Source organism: Leopardus geoffroyi, chromosome X (genome assembly GCF_018350155.1).
Source record: "Leopardus geoffroyi isolate Oge1 chromosome X, O.geoffroyi_Oge1_pat1.0, whole genome shotgun sequence".
In the NCBI taxonomy this organism is placed as follows: domain Eukaryota; kingdom Metazoa; phylum Chordata; class Mammalia; order Carnivora; family Felidae; genus Leopardus; species Leopardus geoffroyi.
Genome location: NC_059343.1, coordinates 66,761,476 through 66,783,262, shown reverse-complemented (window position 1 = coordinate 66,783,262; position 21,787 = coordinate 66,761,476). Strand labels below are relative to the sequence as shown.

At 35.2% G+C, this 21,787-nt stretch overlaps 1 protein-coding gene across 4 annotated transcripts in view; it reads left to right on the top strand.

Moving 5' to 3' along the window:
* The first annotated feature begins 2,246 nt into the window (after nt 1-2,246).
* Nucleotides 2,247-21,787, top strand: part of BRWD3 (bromodomain and WD repeat domain containing 3) — a 235,406-nt gene continuing 215,865 nt past the window's right edge. For 2 of the 4 annotated variants that reach the window (XM_045472781.1, XM_045472780.1), the window contains exons 1-6: nt 2,247-2,613; nt 2,735-2,793; nt 2,997-3,026; nt 3,436-3,495; nt 15,442-15,592; nt 17,136-17,234. In XM_045472781.1, coding sequence (XP_045328737.1) covers nt 2,583-2,613; nt 2,735-2,793; nt 2,997-3,026; nt 3,436-3,495; nt 15,442-15,592; nt 17,136-17,234 — 430 coding nt within the window. In that variant the 5' untranslated portion in view covers nt 2,247-2,582. The remainder of the gene's footprint in view (nt 2,614-2,734; nt 2,794-2,996; nt 3,027-3,435; nt 3,496-15,441; nt 15,593-17,135; nt 17,235-21,787) is intronic. The other 2 variants (XM_045472782.1, XM_045472785.1) reach the window with 1 other exon arrangement.

Below are 21,787 nucleotides of genomic sequence, written 5' to 3'. Positions count from 1 at the left end.
CTGGCTTTATTCTCTCCAACCAAATCTGGATCTTAGCCCTAAATTGGGAGTACGGGTTGAGGGTACTATATCTCAGCTCTAGGGGTAGTGGCTATTTTATCTGCTATTATGTATCTGCTATTCCTGTATTTGTTAGAATTCTCTTTACTCCTTACTAGGTAATATCTCATTACTCCAGTTTCTTGTTGTCGTTAATAATTCTGTATCTTAAACTTTCCCTATTCAAATTACTATGTGCCTTTTCCCTCCTGATTGCACCCAGACTGATCCTGAGATGATCACTGGAAAAACAATGTCCTATAAAGTTTGAAATATGACACAAATATATTCATATTACTTTTACAGCAAGCAATTCCTGTGAAGTGGGCACAGCAAGTACTATTACCTCACATTTTATAGATGAGGAATAAGGTTCACAGAATTTAAGTAAGTTTTCCAAAATCCTATAGTCATTTTTGTTATCTGTAAAATGGGTATAACAATGGAACCTACCTCCTAGGGTAATTATAGATTAAATGAGGTGAAGTATGTAAGGTGCTTAGTACATGGTAGTGGCTTGATAAATGTTAACTTTTATATATATTGTACTTGGCTTGTAAAATATATTCAATCTCGGGTTTTGCTAAACTACTTGCAATGGGTTGTTTAGGACTTATTTGTCTTTTCAATATCTAAATTTTTTTCTTTTGGTTAATGGTATTTTTTCAAGTAGTACAGCATAACCACCAAAGATAGAACTATTGTATCACAATTACCTTGCGTGGTTATTTTTCTCTAAGGGGAAAAAATGCTCAGAGTGAGAGCTAAACAACCCAGGCTGAGATTAGGTCAGTATAATGCAATTCTGGGTTAACTGTGATAAATGTGTAAACTCTGAGTGAGGAAACCAAATTCCTAAGAATCCATCCCTAAACTTAAAAAGGTAAAACTTTCAAATTTGAATATTTTAATGAATGTAAATGGTACATGCAGCTTAAACATAATCTCTGGTCTCACTGGGTTCCGCTTCTATTAATTAGTTTTTTGGGTTACGGCTTGAAGTGGGAACAAAATATTAAGAAACAGTAGGGAAGGAGACTCAGTTCATTACATATGTACCAATTACTCTACAAATCTTTTAATCACTTAAGACTTTAGTAACCAAATACTGCAAGTCGGTACTGTACTAAAATTTTAAGATTATATGTATTCAAAAAGATTGTTCCAAACCTTGCATACAGATATGTAATACTACAGAAAACTACCCTTGCATACAGATATGTAATACATAAAAATCCATGGTCAATGTAAAATACTTTGGCAGTAGTTGAAAATTATCCTACAAGGGACGCCTGGGTGGCTTAGTCTGTTGAGCATCCTACTTCAGCTCAGGTCATGATCTCATAGTGGTGAGTTGGAGACCCCCCCCCCGCCCCCAACCCCACCCTCCCATGGGGCTCTGTGTTGACAGCTTGGAGCCTGGAGCCTGCTTTGGATTCTGTGTCTCCCTCTCTCTCTGTGTCCCTCCCCCACTCATGCTTGCTCTCTCTCTCTTTCAAAACTAAATAAATATAAGTTAAAAAAAAATATCCTACACGAATGAGACAGACATGGCATGTGTTAAACTCACAGAAGGGGGAAAAAATAAAATGCTTCATATCTGATGGCAAATTCCTCCCACTGTATCGGTTTTTAGAACTGGTCTTTATAACAATATGAACCTTGCCCCCTGGAATGGTAAGTACAACATTTAAATCTGGTACAAAAACCATTTTAAAGAGAAACGAGTGACGTCGCTATAGGGGCTCTTTTTCTTCCGTCAGTCACAAGATCCTTCAGTGACTGGACTCTTTTCGGTGGAGGAAAAGGCAAAATAACCCTAAAGCCTCTTTGGTGACGGGACGAAAAGGAAGAAAGCCAGTTGAATCAAGTCAGCGCCTCACACATTCTTCACAACGCCAGAGGGAATGGTCCTCAATGGGAGAGTCCTACTGCCCTCACAGGAAGGGAAACTGTCTCAAGACCTCTCTTAGGAGAACGCCACCATGGAGTTTTACGGCGTCTGCCAGAGCGTCGGCCGTCAGTTTGCACCGCCCCCTGTTTCCGGGAGCGGTAGCTAGGCAACTGCCGGCGGTCTAGGAGAGTGGAGGACACTTGGTTGCTTTAGTGCTCCTAGCGGCAAACGACGAGCGCTGCAGTTCCGTCTTACAGGTTTTACCCTCTGCTCTCTCCACCCCCTTTACCCCCGTCCGCCCCTCCGCCACTTTGGCTCCTCCCCTTTCTTCTCTCAGGCTCACTTGCTCGCGCTCTTGCTCGCGCTCGTGCTCGCGCTCACTCTCACTCTCGTGCTCGCTCTCTTGCTCGCTCTCGCTCGCTCTCGCTCTCTCTCTCCTTCCTCCTCCGCCTCCTCTGCTCTTGGGCTAGAATATCTATGGGTCGAAACGTGATGCGATGAATCCGAGAGAGACCGAAACTAGGACGAGGAGTGGGGCGGAAGCGGCGGGACTCCTGGGCATGGGGGCTTCACCACAATAGAGGCAGCGCCCCCACCCGCCCCCGCTAGCTCCTCCGGAGTGGAGCCCCCAAACCCCTTAGGGAAAAGGATGGCGGCGGCACCTACCCAGATAGAAGCCGGTGGGTAACTGTGTCTGGGGACTAAGGAGATGGGAGCTTAGCGCAACGGCTGTCAGTTTCTTTTGAAAAAGCTTCTGTTTTTCTTTACCTCCCTCTCAACCTCTTTTCCCCTCTTCCGCAGAGCTGTATTACCTGATCGCTAGATTCTTGCAGTCCGGACCCTGCAACAAATCCGCTCAGGTGAGAGGGAGAAGGAGATCTGGGAGTCGTGGGGAACGGTCCCAATGGGGAAATTGAGGCATCGGGGCGTGCGATTTCCCTGAGAGTGAGGGAAAGGCCGGCCTTGACTAGTCCTGCCATCAGCGGCTGGGTTCGAAGTGGGGAGGGAGGAATGGGTTAATGGTCTGAGCTGCTCCTCATATTCGTTTTTCCCTTTTGCTCAGGTGCTAGTGCAGGAGCTCGAGGAGCATCAGGTACGGAGCCCCTTCGGGAAGAGGTGGGGAGGGCTGGGGTTAGACTGGAGGAAGGGGAGGGCAAGTCAGGGGCGGAGGACTGGGGCTGGGAGGGAAGCTTGGATCTGGGCACTCAGAACTGTTGTCACTGGAGTGAACCGGCTTCATCCCTCAAAAGGGGCGGATATCGCTGGGGTCTTAACTCGCCCCCTCTTTATGCCCGTGGGAGGCGGTTTTTCAGGATTTCCTCCCTCTCGGCCTCCTGCTTTCTACACTGGACTAGCTTTGAGGCAACAGCTATGTGACTCGAGAAATACGGACGCCAAAGGGTCGGGGACCAGGACCCAGGTTGGGTCAGCTTCATTGGGAGCTGAGGCTTGGCCTGTATGGTTTGCCCACCCCCTCACCTTTTCTTTTCTCCCGCCCCCAGTTGATTCCGCGCCGCTTAGACTGGGAGGGAAAAGAGCACCGAAGAAGCTTCGAGGATCTGGTGAGTAAAGTTTTCATTTCAACTTAACCCAACTCTTTCTCCACTCCCTCCCCACCTTGTTCCTCCAACCCGCTCCCGACCCCTCCGCCTCCCCAGCTTTAGAGCTCCTAGCTGGGCCAAAGAACGACTGCCCCTTCCCCGCTCCCTGCCAGTCAGAGAAAGGGTACCTTGCCCTTCCCTTGGTCTCCCTTATTTCCACTCGAAAACTTTGAAGAATGTGAGTTATCAGGGATGCCGTTTTGTGGATTACGAATATGTTACAAACATCGAGAAAGGCCCATTGTAGGGGGAATAAGGGAGAAAAACCAGGGGGTTATCTTGGGGCACGTACCAAGGACTGACGTTGGCCAATGACAGCGTTGGTAACAGCCCAGAGTTCCGGATTAGTGGAAGAAAACTGGTTTCTGGTTGGTCCTGGCTTGAAATACGGGAACTAAGGCCAGGCTTAGTCTTTTTTTTGGGGGGGGAGGGGGGGGTATGGTGGAGGGAGCTCAGGGAGGGGAGTTAACCGACCCGGAATTGGGCAAAACGACACAATTAAAAATAATGGGAAGCATCAAACGAATTCCAAAATTTGCCGGTTTTAGGTAATCGACTACCGAATAAAAAAGCATAATTGTGTATATCATATTTTAGAAAATAGCTCATTAAATCATTATTAGATCGCATTTCTGCAGATACATTTTCGTTAAACAACAACTATGGATTATGACCTTTTTGAGAATTTATGAAACAGGATCTGGGATTTAGAAGGAGATAACAATGATTATATTTTAAAATATACTTTAGTGAAGGACCAAAGGCATTGAATTGACTGTGTTGTTTCTCCTAAATATATAATCCATAGTGAACATGCACCTTCTGTTCAGCATTGATACAAAAAGGTGATCTTTTTTTAGTTTGGGGAAGATATTCTCTCGCGTTAGCCACTGGTACAGTGAATTGGAAGGAAATGAAAAGAGAAAGGGGTGATGTTACTAAAATCTAAATTCAGCTATCTTTCCTTCAAATAAGATCCAAATGGAGGAAGATCAAAGTTAAAGTAAGTTAAAGGGGTATGGTAGACTCTAAATATAAATAAAATGATTTAATAACACAATATTTAAACTGATTTAGTGTTCGTTTGATAATTCTTTTATATTGAATTACAATAATGAGGCCATGTTAATAGTTATTACTAAGTAATAATTTTAGTTTGCTATTTTATTTTTTGCAAATCATAAAATGCTCTAATAGTTGTGATATGGATAAATTCCAATATGGTAAAAAATTTTCAGATGGATAAAAATTATTTTGTAAACACTGTGTGTATTTAATTTGTATTTATCAGTGTATTTAATTTGTAGTCAGACTTTTTGTTGGACTGCAGTCCTGCCAAAAAAAGAGGCAAAACAGTGCCTACCAATATATATTTAAACACTTTATGACTAATGTGGTTTGGAAAATAGTTTTATACTGAAGTGTATTGAAGATGTTTTCATTGACATTTATGTGTAAGCAGACCATTTTAAGTAGATGGCAAAAGGAGACTTAAAAGAAAAAGCTTTTTTAAAAAAGAAAAAGCTTTTTAAAAATTACTTGACAGTAATAAAAAGCAAATGAACATCAAAATAATTAAAAACAGTACTAACCACACACAAACATAAAAAACAAAAACAAAATTCAGTTTACTAGACTTCATTTCCTTATATTATAGAGGCATATTTTTACATAACTGTAGTCAATGTCCATTTTATGCTTTATATTTTCTTAACATTTTTTGTATATAACTATATTTGAATAGTTATTGTCATTTTAATGTTAAGAAAAGATTAAGTTTGCTATGATTTGAACTCAACATTCAGTTGAACATTTGGGTTCCTTCTAGGTTTTCACTAATATCTTTCCATAGTTAAGTAGTCTTGTTTCTTCCTTCCTTTTTTTGGATTTATTTTCCTGGGCTATTTTTCCAAAGTGGAGCTATCAGGTCAAAGGGTCTCTTCAGTTTTATAGCTTTTGTGATGTATTGTAAAATTGGTCTCCAGAAGATAATACTAATTCATGATGTCACCATCTAGGTACTTAGAGTGAGTTTTTAAATATTTTTTGAATCTTTAGGTGGCTTTAATGGGGTGAAAATAGCCCCTAGTTGATTTAATTCGTTCTCTTTTTTTCATTAGTGAGGCTTAAATTTCAGCCAGTTTTATAGTTGTTAATCCGTTTGTGTATATCCCTACATATACCTGATTTTCATTTTTGTCTTATAAATATATTGTTTGGTTTTTCATATTTCCTTACACATTTTTATTTTTATATACACAGAATTTCATCTATTGTTTGAACATTGTCTATAGTTTAGACAGTGTATCTTTTTAATTTTTCATCTTGTACACTGAAGTTTTTATTTTTCTGGGATCCAGTGTTTCTAGGAATGTTACATTTTGATGATATGGTCCTATTTTAAGTCAAAGATCTGTTTTCTACCTATAGATTTCTTTGTAAGGGAAGATGGGGTAGGGCTGAGTGAGAATTTGAACAGAAGGAAAAGAAATGGAGTGGCTGATAACTGAATGTGCTGTGATAGATTGATTGCTAGATGCATCAGTTTTATAGTTGATTAAAATTATTTCACATTTTATTTTTGATTTTGTGTGGCTTCGTTGTGGGAGAGATGGATTTTTTTCTTAGGGTAGGTATTTTTTCAAATGCTGTTAGAACAATGGATTTATACAGTGTGATCTTTGATTTAGCTATATGTTTCAGGTTGAAGTTTAGGGTAAAGTATTAAGAAGTATAACCTTATATGTACTTACAGTCTTTATAAGTAGTATAATCTGATATGTTAAATTATATAGGAGTACTTCAAACTGAAGATGTATGAGGGTATAAAAAGGAAAGAATACAAATGCATGATGCAGAGGTAAAGAATTACAAAAAAGGATATCAAAATACTGAAATAAGATCACATAGCCATGCAATATGAAACAAAAATATTGCCTTTCTGTCTGTATATATACTTTTACTTAAATTGTCTATGCTGCTTACCTTGATTTATCCAGAAGAATATTAGGATAATAAGTTGGATTTCTTCAACACCTCATTATTACTGTTAGTATTATATATCTAGAAATCCTTCTTTTTTCTTTCTTAAATCTGATTTAGTGTTTTACTTATAATTTGGAACACAATTAAGGTGCTATTTTATTAAAGCTACTGGCAGGCAAGTATTGACATATCCAGATCTGAAGTGCCTTTTAAAAAATGGGCCTGTATATGAAGCGTTTGCCAGTTTATGTTGAACCATAAGGTTTTTGAATATGGCATTCAAAATAAGACATTCTAAATTAACTTTCAGAATTTTAAGTAATGATACAGGGAGAAGTTTGAAGTCATGGTGAGTGTTTTCAAAGTTTGATCTGGACATTTTTCATTTCTGCTTCACTCTTGTTTACAACATAATAGAATTAGATTTGCTTCTTACAATTTATCTTATGGTAGATAATTTAAATAATTACAGATGTCTGTTCATTTTTGGTGACCCTGTTGAATTGTTGGCTATTTTATTGCTTCCTCCTTGGAGCTTTATTGGGGACTACAAACATAGTAATGAGGGGTATGTGTATGTGTGTGTGTTTAAATGAACAGTTTTTGTTAGTATACAAATTTTATATATTGAAATTGTGACTTGGAAACTTTTTTAAAGGCATGTTTTAATATTTTTTGATCATGTTAAGGGGACTTGTATCATAAGACTGAACCAAAAGCATAATTACCTTTAGGTGTGGTATATAATGTAAAAAAAAAAAATATATATATATATATAGCATTTTTCATCTCTAGAATTGAAAGCCTTAATTAGTGCTTTCATTTGGAGTGACATAGATTTTATTACCTTCATTTCATATTCAAAAGACTTGAAGCAATTTTATGCTATTAAAAGAAAGTTTATCAAGATTGTATGTTCATTACTATCTTTAAAAAATATATAAGTATCTATTATGATATGTTATTGTAAGAACTTGAATCTGCATATAACTTATGCAAGTTTAAAAATATTTTCACATTATCTCATTTGATCCTCACAAAGTACTTTAAAACACTGTATTTGAATTCCAGACATGCCTATATTTTTTTCTTAACCTTACCCGGTTCTTTTTCTCTAATTACTAATAATAGCTTAATTTGTTTATTAAATAGTAGAATGATTTCTGAGTGCTGGCAGCATAGTTATTGCGTCTCTAAGTGTGGAAGTAATTTAAGTGTGTGTGATTTATTAACTGCTACATGGATACACAGCCATAGTTAGGAAGAACAGAATGCATTTTGGGAAACCAAAAGGCATGTGCTGCTCAACCCCAATGGGATATAATGCTACCTGATAGTTCTTATGGTAGAGAGCAATCAATGCTAGAAACTAGTTTTCCTCACTTTTGATTTGCTTGAGCTACATGTACTCTTTTGCTTTCTATAATATGTTGGCTTTAACTATTTGTCTGGATTGATCATTGTCTTTTTTCACACTTTGGTCTGAGAACATATTTTCAATGATTAAAATCCTTTTGGAGATTTATCATTAGTCTTAGGAAAACTGATAACTCAATACAAATGAGATGGCATTAAGAAAGTGAAGAGAGCTGCTGTTAGGGAGTAATAATTTGGGTTGGGTGAATGTCCCTTATAAAATTTTGTCCTGAAAGCACCTTTGTCAATTTGAATATTAGTTTAGTTTGTGTTTTTGTTCTTGGTTTACTGATGTTGATTACTGATTGATTAATAAACAGGTCTTTTTTTTTTTTTTTGGTAGAGAGCAAATAAGTAATTTCAAGGCAGTTTAGTGTTTGTGTTAAATTTTGGGGATGTCCTTGTTTGATATTTCTCATATAAGATTTTGTGAGTAGTATGTAGAAAAGACCATAAGATTTAGTCTGAGAGATAGCCTTTACTTGCTGAGTGACTGTGGGCAAGTTAAGTTACTTAACCTCTCAGGGATTCAGTTTCCTAAAACCCTCTGTCTATTTTACAAGGTTGTTCTTGAACCAAACGAGTTAAATATGAAAGAAAGCATTTTGTTAATTAAAAATGCATCGCAAATTAATTGGTTACTGCATTTTAAAACTAGGACATAGGGGTGCCTGGGTGGGTAGGTCTGTTAAGCGGCCAACTTCATCTCATCTCATGATCTTACAGTTTGTGGGTTCAAGCCCCACATCAGGCTCTGTGCTGACAGCTCAGAGCCTGGAGCCTGCTTCAGAATCTGTGTCTCCTCTCTCTGCCCCTCCCCCACTCATGCTCTGTCTCTCTCTCTGTCTCTCTCTCTCTCTCAAGAAAATGAATAAATGTTAACAAAAATTTAAAAATAGGACATAGAGGTTGAATGGAAAATGGACATCTAAAGAACTATGACCCCACAATTTATATTTTCTTAGCTAGCTAATAATCACCACCTAATTTTTATAATATTTTTATAAGGTGAGGAGGTATAAAACAGTACCATTGGAAAAAAAGTATTTAAAAAGTGAGTGTTAGAATTGAACCTGAAATGAGTGTTTTAAAGTGCATCTGTGTTAACTCAAAACAAGAAATTATTGTTATATCAAAAGATGTTTAGTGTTGTTTGCATTATTATTAATTAGAGAAAGGCAATTTAGTACAATGCTGGTGTAGTATTCGCTGTTGTTTGTAGTGGGAGGTATGTCTTTCTGATGTCTTGTTGCAGGGATCCTCAACCCTTCTGCTTGATCTTTTCTTATCCCGAACTTATTTTCTGTGCATTATTGATAAATAATTCCTTGTTTTTTAAATTACCTTGTTGAAGATGTTTTCTCATCTACCATGGTAGTTTATAATAATCTGACCATCAGTTATTATTTGTGTGATTTTCTTAACTTTTGTTAGAAGCATTTCATGATACATGTTTCTTAGGCTTATTTAATATGCTAGATGGTACTGAGTTCTTTTATTGGACATTTCTTTAAGGATAAACTTCTAGAATGTGGGTGGGCTCCTTGTCCATGTCTTGACATTATCTGTCCTCCAGGTAATAGTACTTTCAGTCTTGCCTTCTTGAGGTACTGAAACCCAGAGTATACATAAGCCTAGGTGGGTTGTTCTTGACTTCATTCCTGAGGAAATCTTAAAACTAATAAAAAAAAATGCTGTGAACAATGATTAAAGTTTTGAAAAGAAAGTGATAGGAAGCCTTAATGCTTTGTAGCTCATTGTACAAACCAGTGGTATTACTACAGTAGAAAAGCGTACCTGTTTTATTTACTTTTGTGCCCAGTTTTTTCCCTTTCCTCCTTCAAATTCAGCAAATGTTAAAACTCAACACTTTAAGATATAATATTGGATTATTGCAGACATTTATATTTTACTGAAATATAAATTTCAATATCAAAAAGAAAATAAACTTACTTTTTGTGTTTTCTTTTTTTATACATGTATTTTTTTCTCTTCAAAATCAGATGATACTCTGCGAGGTTTTTCTAAGTTCCCTTTATTTATTTATTTTTAGTTTTTAGTTTTGGAGAGAGAGAGAGTGTGTGAGTGGGGGAGAGGAACAGAGGGAGGAAGGTAGGGAGGGGGGAGGGAGAGGGAGAGGGAGAGAGAATGAGAATGAATCTTAAGCCCGACGTAGGACTTGATCCCATGACTCTGGGATTATAACCTGAGCTGAAATCAGGAGTCAGATGGACACTCAACCCACTGAGCCACCCAGGCGCCCCTCTGAGAGTTATTTATTATTATTATTTTTTTAACTTAACATCATGGAGGAGAATCTTAAACACTGAGGGATATTATGTTAGTCATTGTGCAGAGTACATTTACTGGGTAGGGGTACCTTTCTCTTTGCCTGGAATGCCTTCCTTTCCCTTTGTCTATCTTATGAATTTTCACTTAGGCTTCAAGTGTGCAATTGGACAAAAACCCCTACTCCTAGGCTGATGTAGGTACTGTATTTCTTTGCTTCTAATTAGCCCTATGTACTAACCTCTAGGCATTTGTAGTTTTGATTTATTTACTAGTTTGTTTCCCCTTCTGGGACTATGGGTTCCCTTAGGGCAGGAGTTTAATCTTCCCATCTCATCTCTGTATTTTAAATGCCTGAATGAATGAATGCATGAGTGAATGATTTTGTTTTTGTTTTACAAGTCATATGAGGTAGTTATCATTACTCCTGTTTTACAGATGCAGAAGCTCAGGCTCTCAGACTGAGTAACTCTGCAGGTCACATAAGTAGGAACTGAGGATGGTAAAAAATTGAAATCTAAGTCCTTTCTACTGTATCACACTGCCAGAAGCAGTAACAGCTAGTAAATTTTAGAGCCTGAATAATCTAGTCTTCCAGATTTCAAAGTACTATTTGATGTATTTAAAGGCTTGCTGTATTTTTCAAAATCTATCTTGTTTTCTGTCTCTAAATATAAAAAAGATCATGTGACTAATTTTTTGCATGTGTTTCTCCCCTCCCCCCACACCAAAAAAATTTAAAATCTTGGATAAAATGTTATATTTCACTTTTTCAACATATGGTCCCAGTTTGATTCTTCATTTTACCTGTGCAATCATGATCTTAGAAAACAAAACACAGAAACAATTATCTCTTTTATTTGTTTTTTGGAGTTACTTATCCTATATTTTCTAAAAGCCAAGGTAAAAATGTTATCATTGCTATATGAAAATTAGTATTTCAAATGTAGTGCTTGTTGGTATGGGCCTTGTACCTTGAAATTAGGTACCTTTTGCATTTTATTCAATTCCCAGCTGTATTCCTTTTAACTAACTATGATGAGTAGGATCATGTCTGTGAATTCCCTGGTCTTCTCACTTGTCATAATAATTCTGAAGTGTGGTGATTCAGTTGTTAGATTTGGTATATATCCTATCTTCCGATCAAGCCAGTCTTCCTATCAAGAAGGCTTCATTTAATTTCTTTCAGTTTATTTGAATTTATAGTTTTATTTTTTTTGTAGTCTTTTTGTTAGTTATCTTAATAATTTTCCAACTGCTTTAATAAGACAGTAATAGAGCAGTGTACAGGGAAACACAGATTTCTGTACGTTCATTGTGACCACTAGACTTCACTTCTCTGGATCTCTTTCCTACTATAAGATGTGAAGTTAGGTTAATTATGCACAAGGATACTTATAATTCAAACATTCTATAATTTAATTCCTTGGAGCTGTTTTACAGAATAATATAGAAGTTTGTAATATACTTTTGAACTTTGTTTTTAGAGAATGCTTTTCTTCTGCAAATATCAAAGTACTTGTTGTGTTTTTGGCCTTTACATTCCAGAGAGAAAAATGTAGTTAAATAACTGAAATTAGAGTATTTGAGCTTTAATTGAAAAGAGGGGCTTATAATATGTTACAAATTTCATAGAATATTTTAATGCATACTTTTTTATATTACATTACATTATTATTATATTCATACATAATTCTAATATAGAATTTTTTAAAACTTAGAAGAGTAATTATTGAGAGTAGATGAGTTTATATGCCAAAAAAGATCACCTTTAAAAAATTCCAACTTTAATCAAAGCAGATGGATTGAAATAAATGTCGACTACCAGTTATAAGTCCTGAAATTCGATTTAGAAGAAACTATTATTGCAAGAACTGAGCTGATAGAGTTTGAAAGCCTGTTAATGTTATTTAAAGGAGACGCTAGCATGTTCAAATTCAAGTGTATTGTTATTGGTGTTGTGTTGATAGAATCTATATTTCTCTACCATTGTTTCATATTCAAATTTTTATTGATTATAGGGGAATGGACTCTTTGAATGGGACGAGTTAGAAATTAAGCAATTTGTAATTGTATAGGGTGGAATTCAAACTTGTGAAATTTATTTAATAATTTATAATTTAAAAAAATCTTCAAGAATTTGGATGTAGAAAGGCCTTGTTTTGGTTGATTAATTAATGATTCCGTATTTTAAAATTATTACTGAGGAATTGATTGAAAAATTTACATAAATGGCTCAAAATCATTTGTTTCTATAAAATGAAGTAGCCAGGCAACTTAAGATGTCAGTTTAAGATATAATTCTGACAGATTTTTTTTAAGTTTATTTATTTATTTAGGGAGAGACAGAGAGAGTGAGCAGGGGTGGGGTAAGAGAGAGAAGGAGAGAGAGAATCCCAAGCAGGCTTCTTGCTATCAGTGCGAAGCGTGATGTTGGGCTCGAACTCATGACCTGAGCCAGAACCAAGAGTCGGACACTAACTGACTGAGCTACCCAGGTGCCCTCGACAGATTTTCTATAAGAGGATAATTCTAAAAATTCATATTAGTGGGGCACCTGGGTGGCTCAGTCAGTTGAGCATCTGACTTCGGCTCAGGTCAGGATCTCGTGAGTTCGAGCCCTGTGTTGGGCTCTGTGCTGACAGCTCAGAGCCTGGAGCCTGTTTCAGATTCTGTCTCCCTCTCTCTGCCCCTTCCCTGGCTATGTTGTGTCTCTCAAAAATGAATAAATGTTAAAAAAATTTAAAAAAATTCATATTAGAGAGCTCCTATTTTCTGGATTATATTGCAATTCTAGGAAGGGATTAGCTCTTAAGATGGTAATGACTCAGAGCCTGGAGCCTGCTTCCAATTCTGTGTCTCCCTCTCTCTCTGCGCCTCCCCCGTTCATGCTCTGTCTCTCTCTGTCTCAAAAATGAATAAAACATTAAAAAAAAAAGATGGTAATGGGATAAAAAAAAAAAGAAAATTGATACAAAAAAATTGCCAGTAAAGACATAAACTACCATCCTTTGTAAAGCCTTTGTGTAGTGTGTACTTGATGCAAAAGTAATGGCTGATAATGCAAGCCGAGTGTATCTGAGACAGTGTTGGTGGGAAAAAATGCATAAACTATTACAGATGTTCATATGCAGTATTTTGCTTTGAGATATGTATTTTCTGGGGTACTAACTCTATTTGCCTTTAGGCGTATTTAGGAAATGTTCTAATGTGGAGAGAATGAATTACAAACTAGGATTTTAGGATATCAGTGTCTGTGGATAACAGATATTTAGATTGAACTGAATCATTAGCTGCTTTGACTTTAATATTACCTGTATATTTTACTGAGAGATGGTTCTATGTAGGAATTTGCCTCAAAAACAAAACTAGAAATGTGAGAGATAACTTAAAAGAATTTGCTTGATCCTTTTTCCCAATCCAGAAGCTAAACCTTGTAGATGCAAATATAACATAATCAGGCTAAGTTATCATTCTTTTTGAGTAGCTTGACAGTTCCCAGGCCTCAGTTATTTTGACAGATTAAAATTAATTTTTGCTGGAATTTAAAAAAGATAATTGGCAGGAAATAATTTTTAAAAATCACAATAGAATTACTTCTTCCCAGAATTCTGAATACATGTTGGATTGTAGTTCTTCGACCTATGTTTTATAAGAAAACAAAAAGGTACCTTGATAGGAGAATCTAACATTTTTCCTCTGAGTTCATGTGATATTTCTTACAGATAGACTTTACTTTGGTTTTTGTACGTTCATTGATTCATTAAACAAATATTTATCTAGAACATACATAATTTCTTCTTTCATGGTCATTAGGGATGATTTACAAAATTATTCTCTCATGTTGTATTGTTCTTGACCTGGTGGTAATATACTGATGATACACATATATATATGTGTGTGTGTGTGTGTATGTATATATATATTTGCATTTATTGTTCATTCTCTCCCTCACCCTTTATGTCAAGATGAGAATGTAGATGTTCTTTTTATCTGAATATTTTTAATAGTCTAGTTTTCTGTTTGCTCCTTTATTTTTTTATGTTTTTAAAGTTTATTTATTTATTTTGAGAGAGACAGAGATAGCACAAGTGGGGGAGGGGCAGAGAGAGAGAGAATCCCAAGCATGCTCCCCACTGTCAACGTTGAGCCCAATGCAGGGCCTGAATCCATTAAACCATGAGATCATGACATGAGCTGAAACCAAGAGTTGGACACTTAACTGACTGAGCCACCCAGGCGCCCCTCTGTTTGCTTCTTTAAATAATATGAAACACATCATGGACTTGAACATTAGCTTAGATTAAAAAAATGAAGTTTTGTTGTTTCATTTTCTCACTCCTGTCTACCTATGTTAACCATCTTCAGAAATTTGCTTGTGTGTTTTAAAAACGAGTTAATGTTGCAATGAATTTTGAGTATATATAGCTTAGTTGTTTAGAACATAGTATTTATAAAATCATTAATTGGATACTGTTTTAGAAACCAGTTAACTATTTTTTAGGAAAACCAGTTTTGCTTTATTAAGCAAATTTGGGATTTGGGTGAGAGTTTGGTGCAAGTAATAACTTTGCCTTCTTATCATTTATATAGAATCTAGGTCCTCTGATTTTTGATCTGTTCATCACTAGTGAATAAATCAAGTACAAGTAGAGTTTACCCATTGTCTTTGTACTTTAATTTTAGGCATGCTCACTTTCGCTGTTTTGCAACACTTATTTCATAAGATTAACAGCTAAGCAAATGATTTAATCAAGGCATGTAAAAGTAAGTTTGAGTGCCATATCATTTAAATGTTACCATTTAAAAAATTTTTTAACATTTATTTATTATTGAGAGACAGAGAGACACAGAGCGTGAGCAGGGGAGGGGTAGAGAGAGGGGGAGACATAGAATCTGAAGTAGGCTCCAGGCTCTGAGTTGTCAGCACAGAGCCCGACACGGGGCTTGAACGCACAAACTGCCAGATCATGACCTGAGCCGAAGTCGGTTGCTTAACCAACTGAGCCACCCAGGTGCCCCAAAATGTTATCATTTAGATGTGCTTAATTTTTGTAGCTCACTCTTTAATTTGACTGAAGTATTAAATAGTTAAAATATTATTTTCCTTATTCTTTATTTAAAAATTGCACTTTGTTCCATGATGAAATAGTTTGTTAATGGACTGGTTATGTTTTTAAACCAAATTGGTTTTCCTGTTTTATTTATGCTTTTTAGGTGGCAGCCAATGCACACATTCCTCCAGACTACCTCCTTAAAATTTGTGAGCGGATTGGCCCCTTACTAGATAAGGAGATCCCTCAGAGTGTTCCTGGGGTACAGACATTACTGGGTGTTGGTCGGCAGTCTCTGTTACGGGATGCCAAAGGTAAGATTTTCACAGTTTTTAGAGGAAGGAGTGGAGAACAGCATGTTTTTATGTTAAGTAAATGTTCCCATGCTTTTCTAAATACTAATTTTCTTCTAGTTTTTCTTATTTTGACAATCTTATTTTTATTTTCTTAGTTTATAGGTAAATATTTAGAGGCCTAAAAGAAACCCTCTGCTGTAAAACAGTGAATACAGTAGAAATAAACAATATAGAATCTTTTTGTAATCCTGTGGAGTAGAGATGTTAAAAGATCACTGCTCTGATTAGTACAGTATTAATGCTTAATTCATTATGTTTTAATATTTTTTAGTATTATAAGTCTTTATATCATCCTAATCACATTGTATATTTTATAACAGGTAAATAATTCACATATGATATATTAAAATTTTTATAATTAAAATATTAAAAAATATGTAACTGTTCAATAATAGTGTTTCTACTCCCCTGTTTTGCAGTCTTTTAAATATTTTCCCTAAAACATGTAAAGTAGTATTTTATGAACATAAAAATGTGAAATTAGGCATTAAGGATGTCTGTTAGTATAATAAATACTTCAGGTCTAGCAACCAGGTTACTTCTGTTTTGTTTTATTAGCATAATGTTTTCAAATTCTAATTCACAAAGGTAAATAGTTTCAAAAATACCAGTTCTAAAATCTCATTTTGTAATTTAAGGAAATTCTTCAAATGAGTTAATTTGGAAGCTTTCAAGAGAATAGTAGAATATTTTTGTATCACAATTGAATTATTAGGAATATTTCATATTTGCTTGAGTTTTTTGACATAAACATCAAATACAAAAAACACAGCTATTCATAGTCTGTTGTCATCTGATATGCAATATTGTTACCTGTTATGGCACAATTGGCAGATACCCCATAATGTGAGTATGCACCAAGTATAAATTTTTCTGAATTCTACCTGGAATACTTGTGCTGTAGTCATAACCTTGCTTATATAGTTTTATATGAGTAGAAATGTATAAACCTAAAGATCAAGAAAAACTTAAAACGTTATTAATCCATGACATATTTGCATAAGATTCAAATACATGCGTAATAAAAGTTTTAGTTCTAGATCAGTGCAGAAGTAAAATACCCTGGTATATATTAAAGTGTTGGTGTTTCCCAGTGATAATATAGTTTAAAATTTATTTTTTAATGTTCATTTATTTTTGAGACAGAGAGAGACAGAGCATGAATGGGGGAGGGTCAGAGAGAGAGGGAGACAGAGAATCTGAAGCAGGCTCCAGGCTCTGAGCTGTCAGCACAGAGTCCAATGCAGGTCTTGAACTCACAGACCATGAGATCATGACCTGAGCCGAAGTCGGAAGCTCAACCGACTGAGCCACCCAGGCACCCCTTAGTGATAATACAGTTTATAACATGTTTAAAAATATGCATGTTATCTTTATTGTGGTGTTAATAGTTAAAAATATATTCCAACAAATGAAATTGAAAGCAGACATTTACCTCTGAGGTACAATTAAAAAAAACACTGTTCTATTTCTTGACTAACATTTGAATCTTTTTGTGTAGACTGTAAGAGTACACTATGGAATGGGTCTGCTTTTGCAGCTCTACATAGAGGCAGACCTCCAGAACTACCTGTAAACTATGTGAAACCTCCAAATGTGGGTGAGTAATGTCCATGTGAGCTATAAACATATTCTTGATTTGTTTTTTCCTGAACTCATTATACTGCCAAAATTAAATTTGAAGTGTGAACGAACTGCTTACATTCTTGAGGAGTGTCATGGTTGGTCCAACTTTTTAAAAGCATTTTACTTAAATCAAATATAATTATGGTTTTGAGATTTTGTTTTGTTTTCATCTGTCCTTCCTTACTTCCTCCCTTCTTCCCTCCTCCCTTCCTCCTTTCCTCCTTTCTTCTTAGCAGAAGCATTTCCTGTTTTATATAGTATAGGTGTTTTTAACCATATGGATGTTTATTTATATATCTATGTGCTGAACTTAAAGGTTTTATATGGAACTATGTAAAGATAGCTTTCCGAACAAAACATAATACATTCTGCTTATATCTATTTACTAAACATATTATGATGTGATAAATTTTATCTTTATTAAAACAAATTATTAAACAAATTATTAAAACAATTAAATTTTTATCTTTATGAAAACAAAAAAATCACCCTTCCCACTTTTAGTTTACTGAAATTCACATGTTCCATTCAGATTATTACTGCGACATTTCTGGCCAGACCATTATGAAGAAACACTAGTAGTGGTTTCCAAGGAGATCTAGCTACAAAACCATTTGTACTAAAAGTTAACTCTTAAAAAGAATGAACAAAACCATACAGCTAGATGAGTAATTGCCACTCTGCTTCCCTATTTTCTCACACTTCTAAAAAATTATTTTATATAGTGCCTAGTGCCTAGAGAAAATTCCTTAAATTCAAATTGAAAAATAAAAACTTAAAAATGCATGCTATTTTATATAATAAGCTTATAGAAGTTACCCCAAGAGATTAAACAAATTTAGGCTAGAAATAATTTTAAAATTTATTTAGGCAAGTTATTGATAAAGATTCATAAGGGTTATTAAAGTAAATTGGATACTTTGGTGTACATTACTAGCAATATTTTTCCATAGCCCGGATGTTCTTGGGTGAAAAGACTACTGAGTTGGGTCTAATTGAACATGGCATTTTTAACATTTTTTTTCATTTTCAGGAATAGATTGTTTATAATTTTCCAGTGTTCACTTTTCCCTTAAAGCTTTATTCATAATTCATTTATTGACTTGAATTAAAATAGCTTTTATTATTCATGTATTTATTTATGTTCAAAAGATACAACATATATATATTAAGTTTATTTATTTTGAGAGAGAGAGAGCATGAGCAGGACAGGGGCAGAGAGAGAGAGAATCCCAAGCAGGCTCTGCACTATCAGTGCAGAGCCTGATGTGGGACTCAAACTCATGAACCACCAGATCACGACCTGAGCTGAAGTTGGATGCTTAACTGACTGAGCCACCCCGGAGCTCAAAGATACAGTATTTTTTACCACACTGTCAACATTATTTGTAATGTTCTGTACTTCCTTCAGTGGTCACATGTAAAATGCTGAAGAACAGCATTTAGAGTATTAGGTTTTCCATCTTTCTTTAGTGTTTTCTTCCCTTCCCTTTTTAAAAATTATTTTTAACTATATACATTCAAATTTCTTCTGGTTTTAGATAGTGAACACTTTGCATTCTGACTTAGATCACTTTGTTATTCTTATTCTGACTTAGATCACTGTGTTACTGTTATTGCTTATAAATTTTAGTGTTCCTGGCATTGATGCTTTCACATTCTTAAATCTACTGTTATTTGAAGAGAAGCTATTACAATAGAGATAATTCAACCATAATGCATTTCATGTAGTATATACCAGTAAAAATATTTAAGTTTAGGATATTTAGAATTCAGAACCTAGTAAAAACTTAGAGGAGTGGACTAGAAAAGTAAGCAATATGAATAAGATGTCTTTTAAAATTTCTGATTTGAGAGTTTTCTCATTCTGGGATATTGTTCTGCATAGCTACTTTATAAATTTTATTTTTATTCTTTATTTATTTTTGAGAGAGAGACAGTGAGACAGAGTGAGAGTCGGGGAGGAATAGAGAGGGAGACACAGAATCTGAAGTGGGATTCAGGCTCTGAGCTGTAAGCACAAGGCCCAACATGGGGCCCAAACTCATGAACTGCGAGATCATGACCTGAGCCGAAGCCAGACAGTTAACTGACTGAGCCACCCAGGCACCCCTAAAACTGATTTTAAAGTAGCTATGCAGGGGTTCCTAGATGGCTCAAGTCGATTAAGCATCCTACTGTTGATTTCGGCTCAGGTTATGATCTCACAGTTTGTGGGTTTGAGCCCCGCATCGGGCTCCACACTGATGGTGTGGAGCCTGCTTTGGATTCTCTCTCCCTCTCTCTCTGCCCCTCCCCTGCTCGCTCTCTCTGTTTCTCAAAAATAAATAAACTTAAAAAAATAAAATCAATTATTTTTATAGTTCCCCAATGTAAATAGAAACTTAAGGTAATCTTGAAAGTTTAATCAACCAATCTTAGAACTTTAGTAACACCATTTTTAATAGAAGTGTTCCTTGGTCAAGTAAATGTGGGAAATACTGATTCTACAAAAAGTATAGAAAAAAATGAACGTATGTAGGGCTGCTCAGAGTCTTCCATATGCTAAATGCATTGTGAATCACCTTATGGGGAGCATTTCCTAAATAATTTGATAGTGGAGACCCTTTTCCCAAAATGCCTGTAACATTCTGAAAATTTCCTGGGAACAGATTTGGGAAACGGTTATAAACCCCCGTTTACAGCAGAAAAAGCCAAAGTCCAGAGAAGTATGTAATTGGCATAAGTTATACTGGTTGCCTTCCTATTTCCACAGCATATTTCTTTGGTGTAACAGATCTATACTTACAAAGCCCCAAAAATAGAAGATTAGCCATTATTACTTTTTTGAAGTCAAATGTCTTATGGTATAATTCATATAAAATAAAAATTTTCTTTTTTAAGTGTATAGTCCAGTGAGTTTTGACAAATGTATACATTTGTATAACTAATAGCACAATAAAAATGTAGAACATTTCTGTCACCTCCTAAATTTCCTCATGTCTCATTGCAGTCTATCCCCTGCCCCTCCCTCAACACCTGGAAACCACGAATCTCTCTATCCACTCTACTGTTGTCTCTTTTGGAATTTCATCTAAATTAAATAATAAGCATGTAGCCTTTTGTTTATGTCTTATTTTTCTTAGACCTAATGCTTTTTTGATTTATACTTGTCATTGCAGGTATCAGTAATATAGTCCTTTTTATTACCAAGCAGTATTTCAGTGTATGGATATATACCATGATATGTTTGTCAGTTCATCAATTGATGCACATTTGAGGTGTTTCAGATTATGGCTATTATAAATAAAGCTGCTATAAACTTTCTTTCTGGAGCATGAACATCAGTTTTTATTTCCTTGGTTAAATATCTAGTTAATGGGATTGTTGGATCATGTGGTAACAATAGGTTTAACTTTTTAAGAAGCTGCCAAATCATTTTGAAGGTGGCTGTCCCATTTTGTGTTTGTACCAATAGTGTATAATTTTAGAATTAGCTTTTCAATTTCTACAAAAAAATGACAAGGAGTTTTTTGGGATTACATTGAATTTGTAGATAATTTGGGAGAAAATTAACATCTTAACAACATAGAACCTTATAATCTAGGAATATGGTATAATTTTCCATTTATTTAAGTCTTCTATAATTTCTCACAGCAGTATTTTGTAATTTCTAGTGTATAGGTTTTGTGCGTCTATTGTGAATTTTTTCCCTAAGGATTTCACGTTTTTTTGGTGCTATTTTAAATTGTATGTTTTAAATTTTCAATTTCCAGTTGTTTGTTGATAGTAAATAGAAACTTTTTTTTTGTTTTGTAATTTGACCTTGCTAAATTCACTAACCAGATCTAATAGCATTATTTTTAGATTCTTTGGGATTCTCTGCATAGATGATCTTGTTCTCTACAAGTAAAGACAGGTTTACTTTTTTCTTTCTAATTTTTCCTGGCTTATAGTTTTTTCTCTTGCATTATTGAACTGCTAGTGCAATGGTGAATTGAAGTGATGAGACTGGACATTCCTGCCTAGTTCCTGATTTTTGGGGGAAAGCAGGTAGTTTTTCACCATTAAGTATGATTGTAGATACCCTTATCAGTTGGAGGATGTTCCTTTCTGTTCCTACTTTGCATAGAATTTTTATCATAAATAGATATGTCCCACTTTTAATTTTATCCAGTATAGTTAGACTTATACCAGTCATTTCTTAGGGCTTATTTTACCTGTTATTTTATGTAGAATAGTGCTACTCAGTAGAACTTTCTGTAATAATGGAGATGTTCTATTTGGTGCTATCCAAAATAGTAAGCAGTAGCCGCATGTGGCTGTTGTATCTGAAGAACTCAATTTTTAATTTTACAGAATTTTTAGTAATTTTAAAATCTATAACCACATATGGCTATTGACTACTGCAGTAGACAGTAAAATCTAGAACAATATGAAAACCAGTAAGCAGCTTTATGGATAGGTACATAATTTAGTAATAATGTATTGACTAATGATGCATTTTATAAATTCAACCTGGAATGTTTTCTACTTTTGTACTTAGAA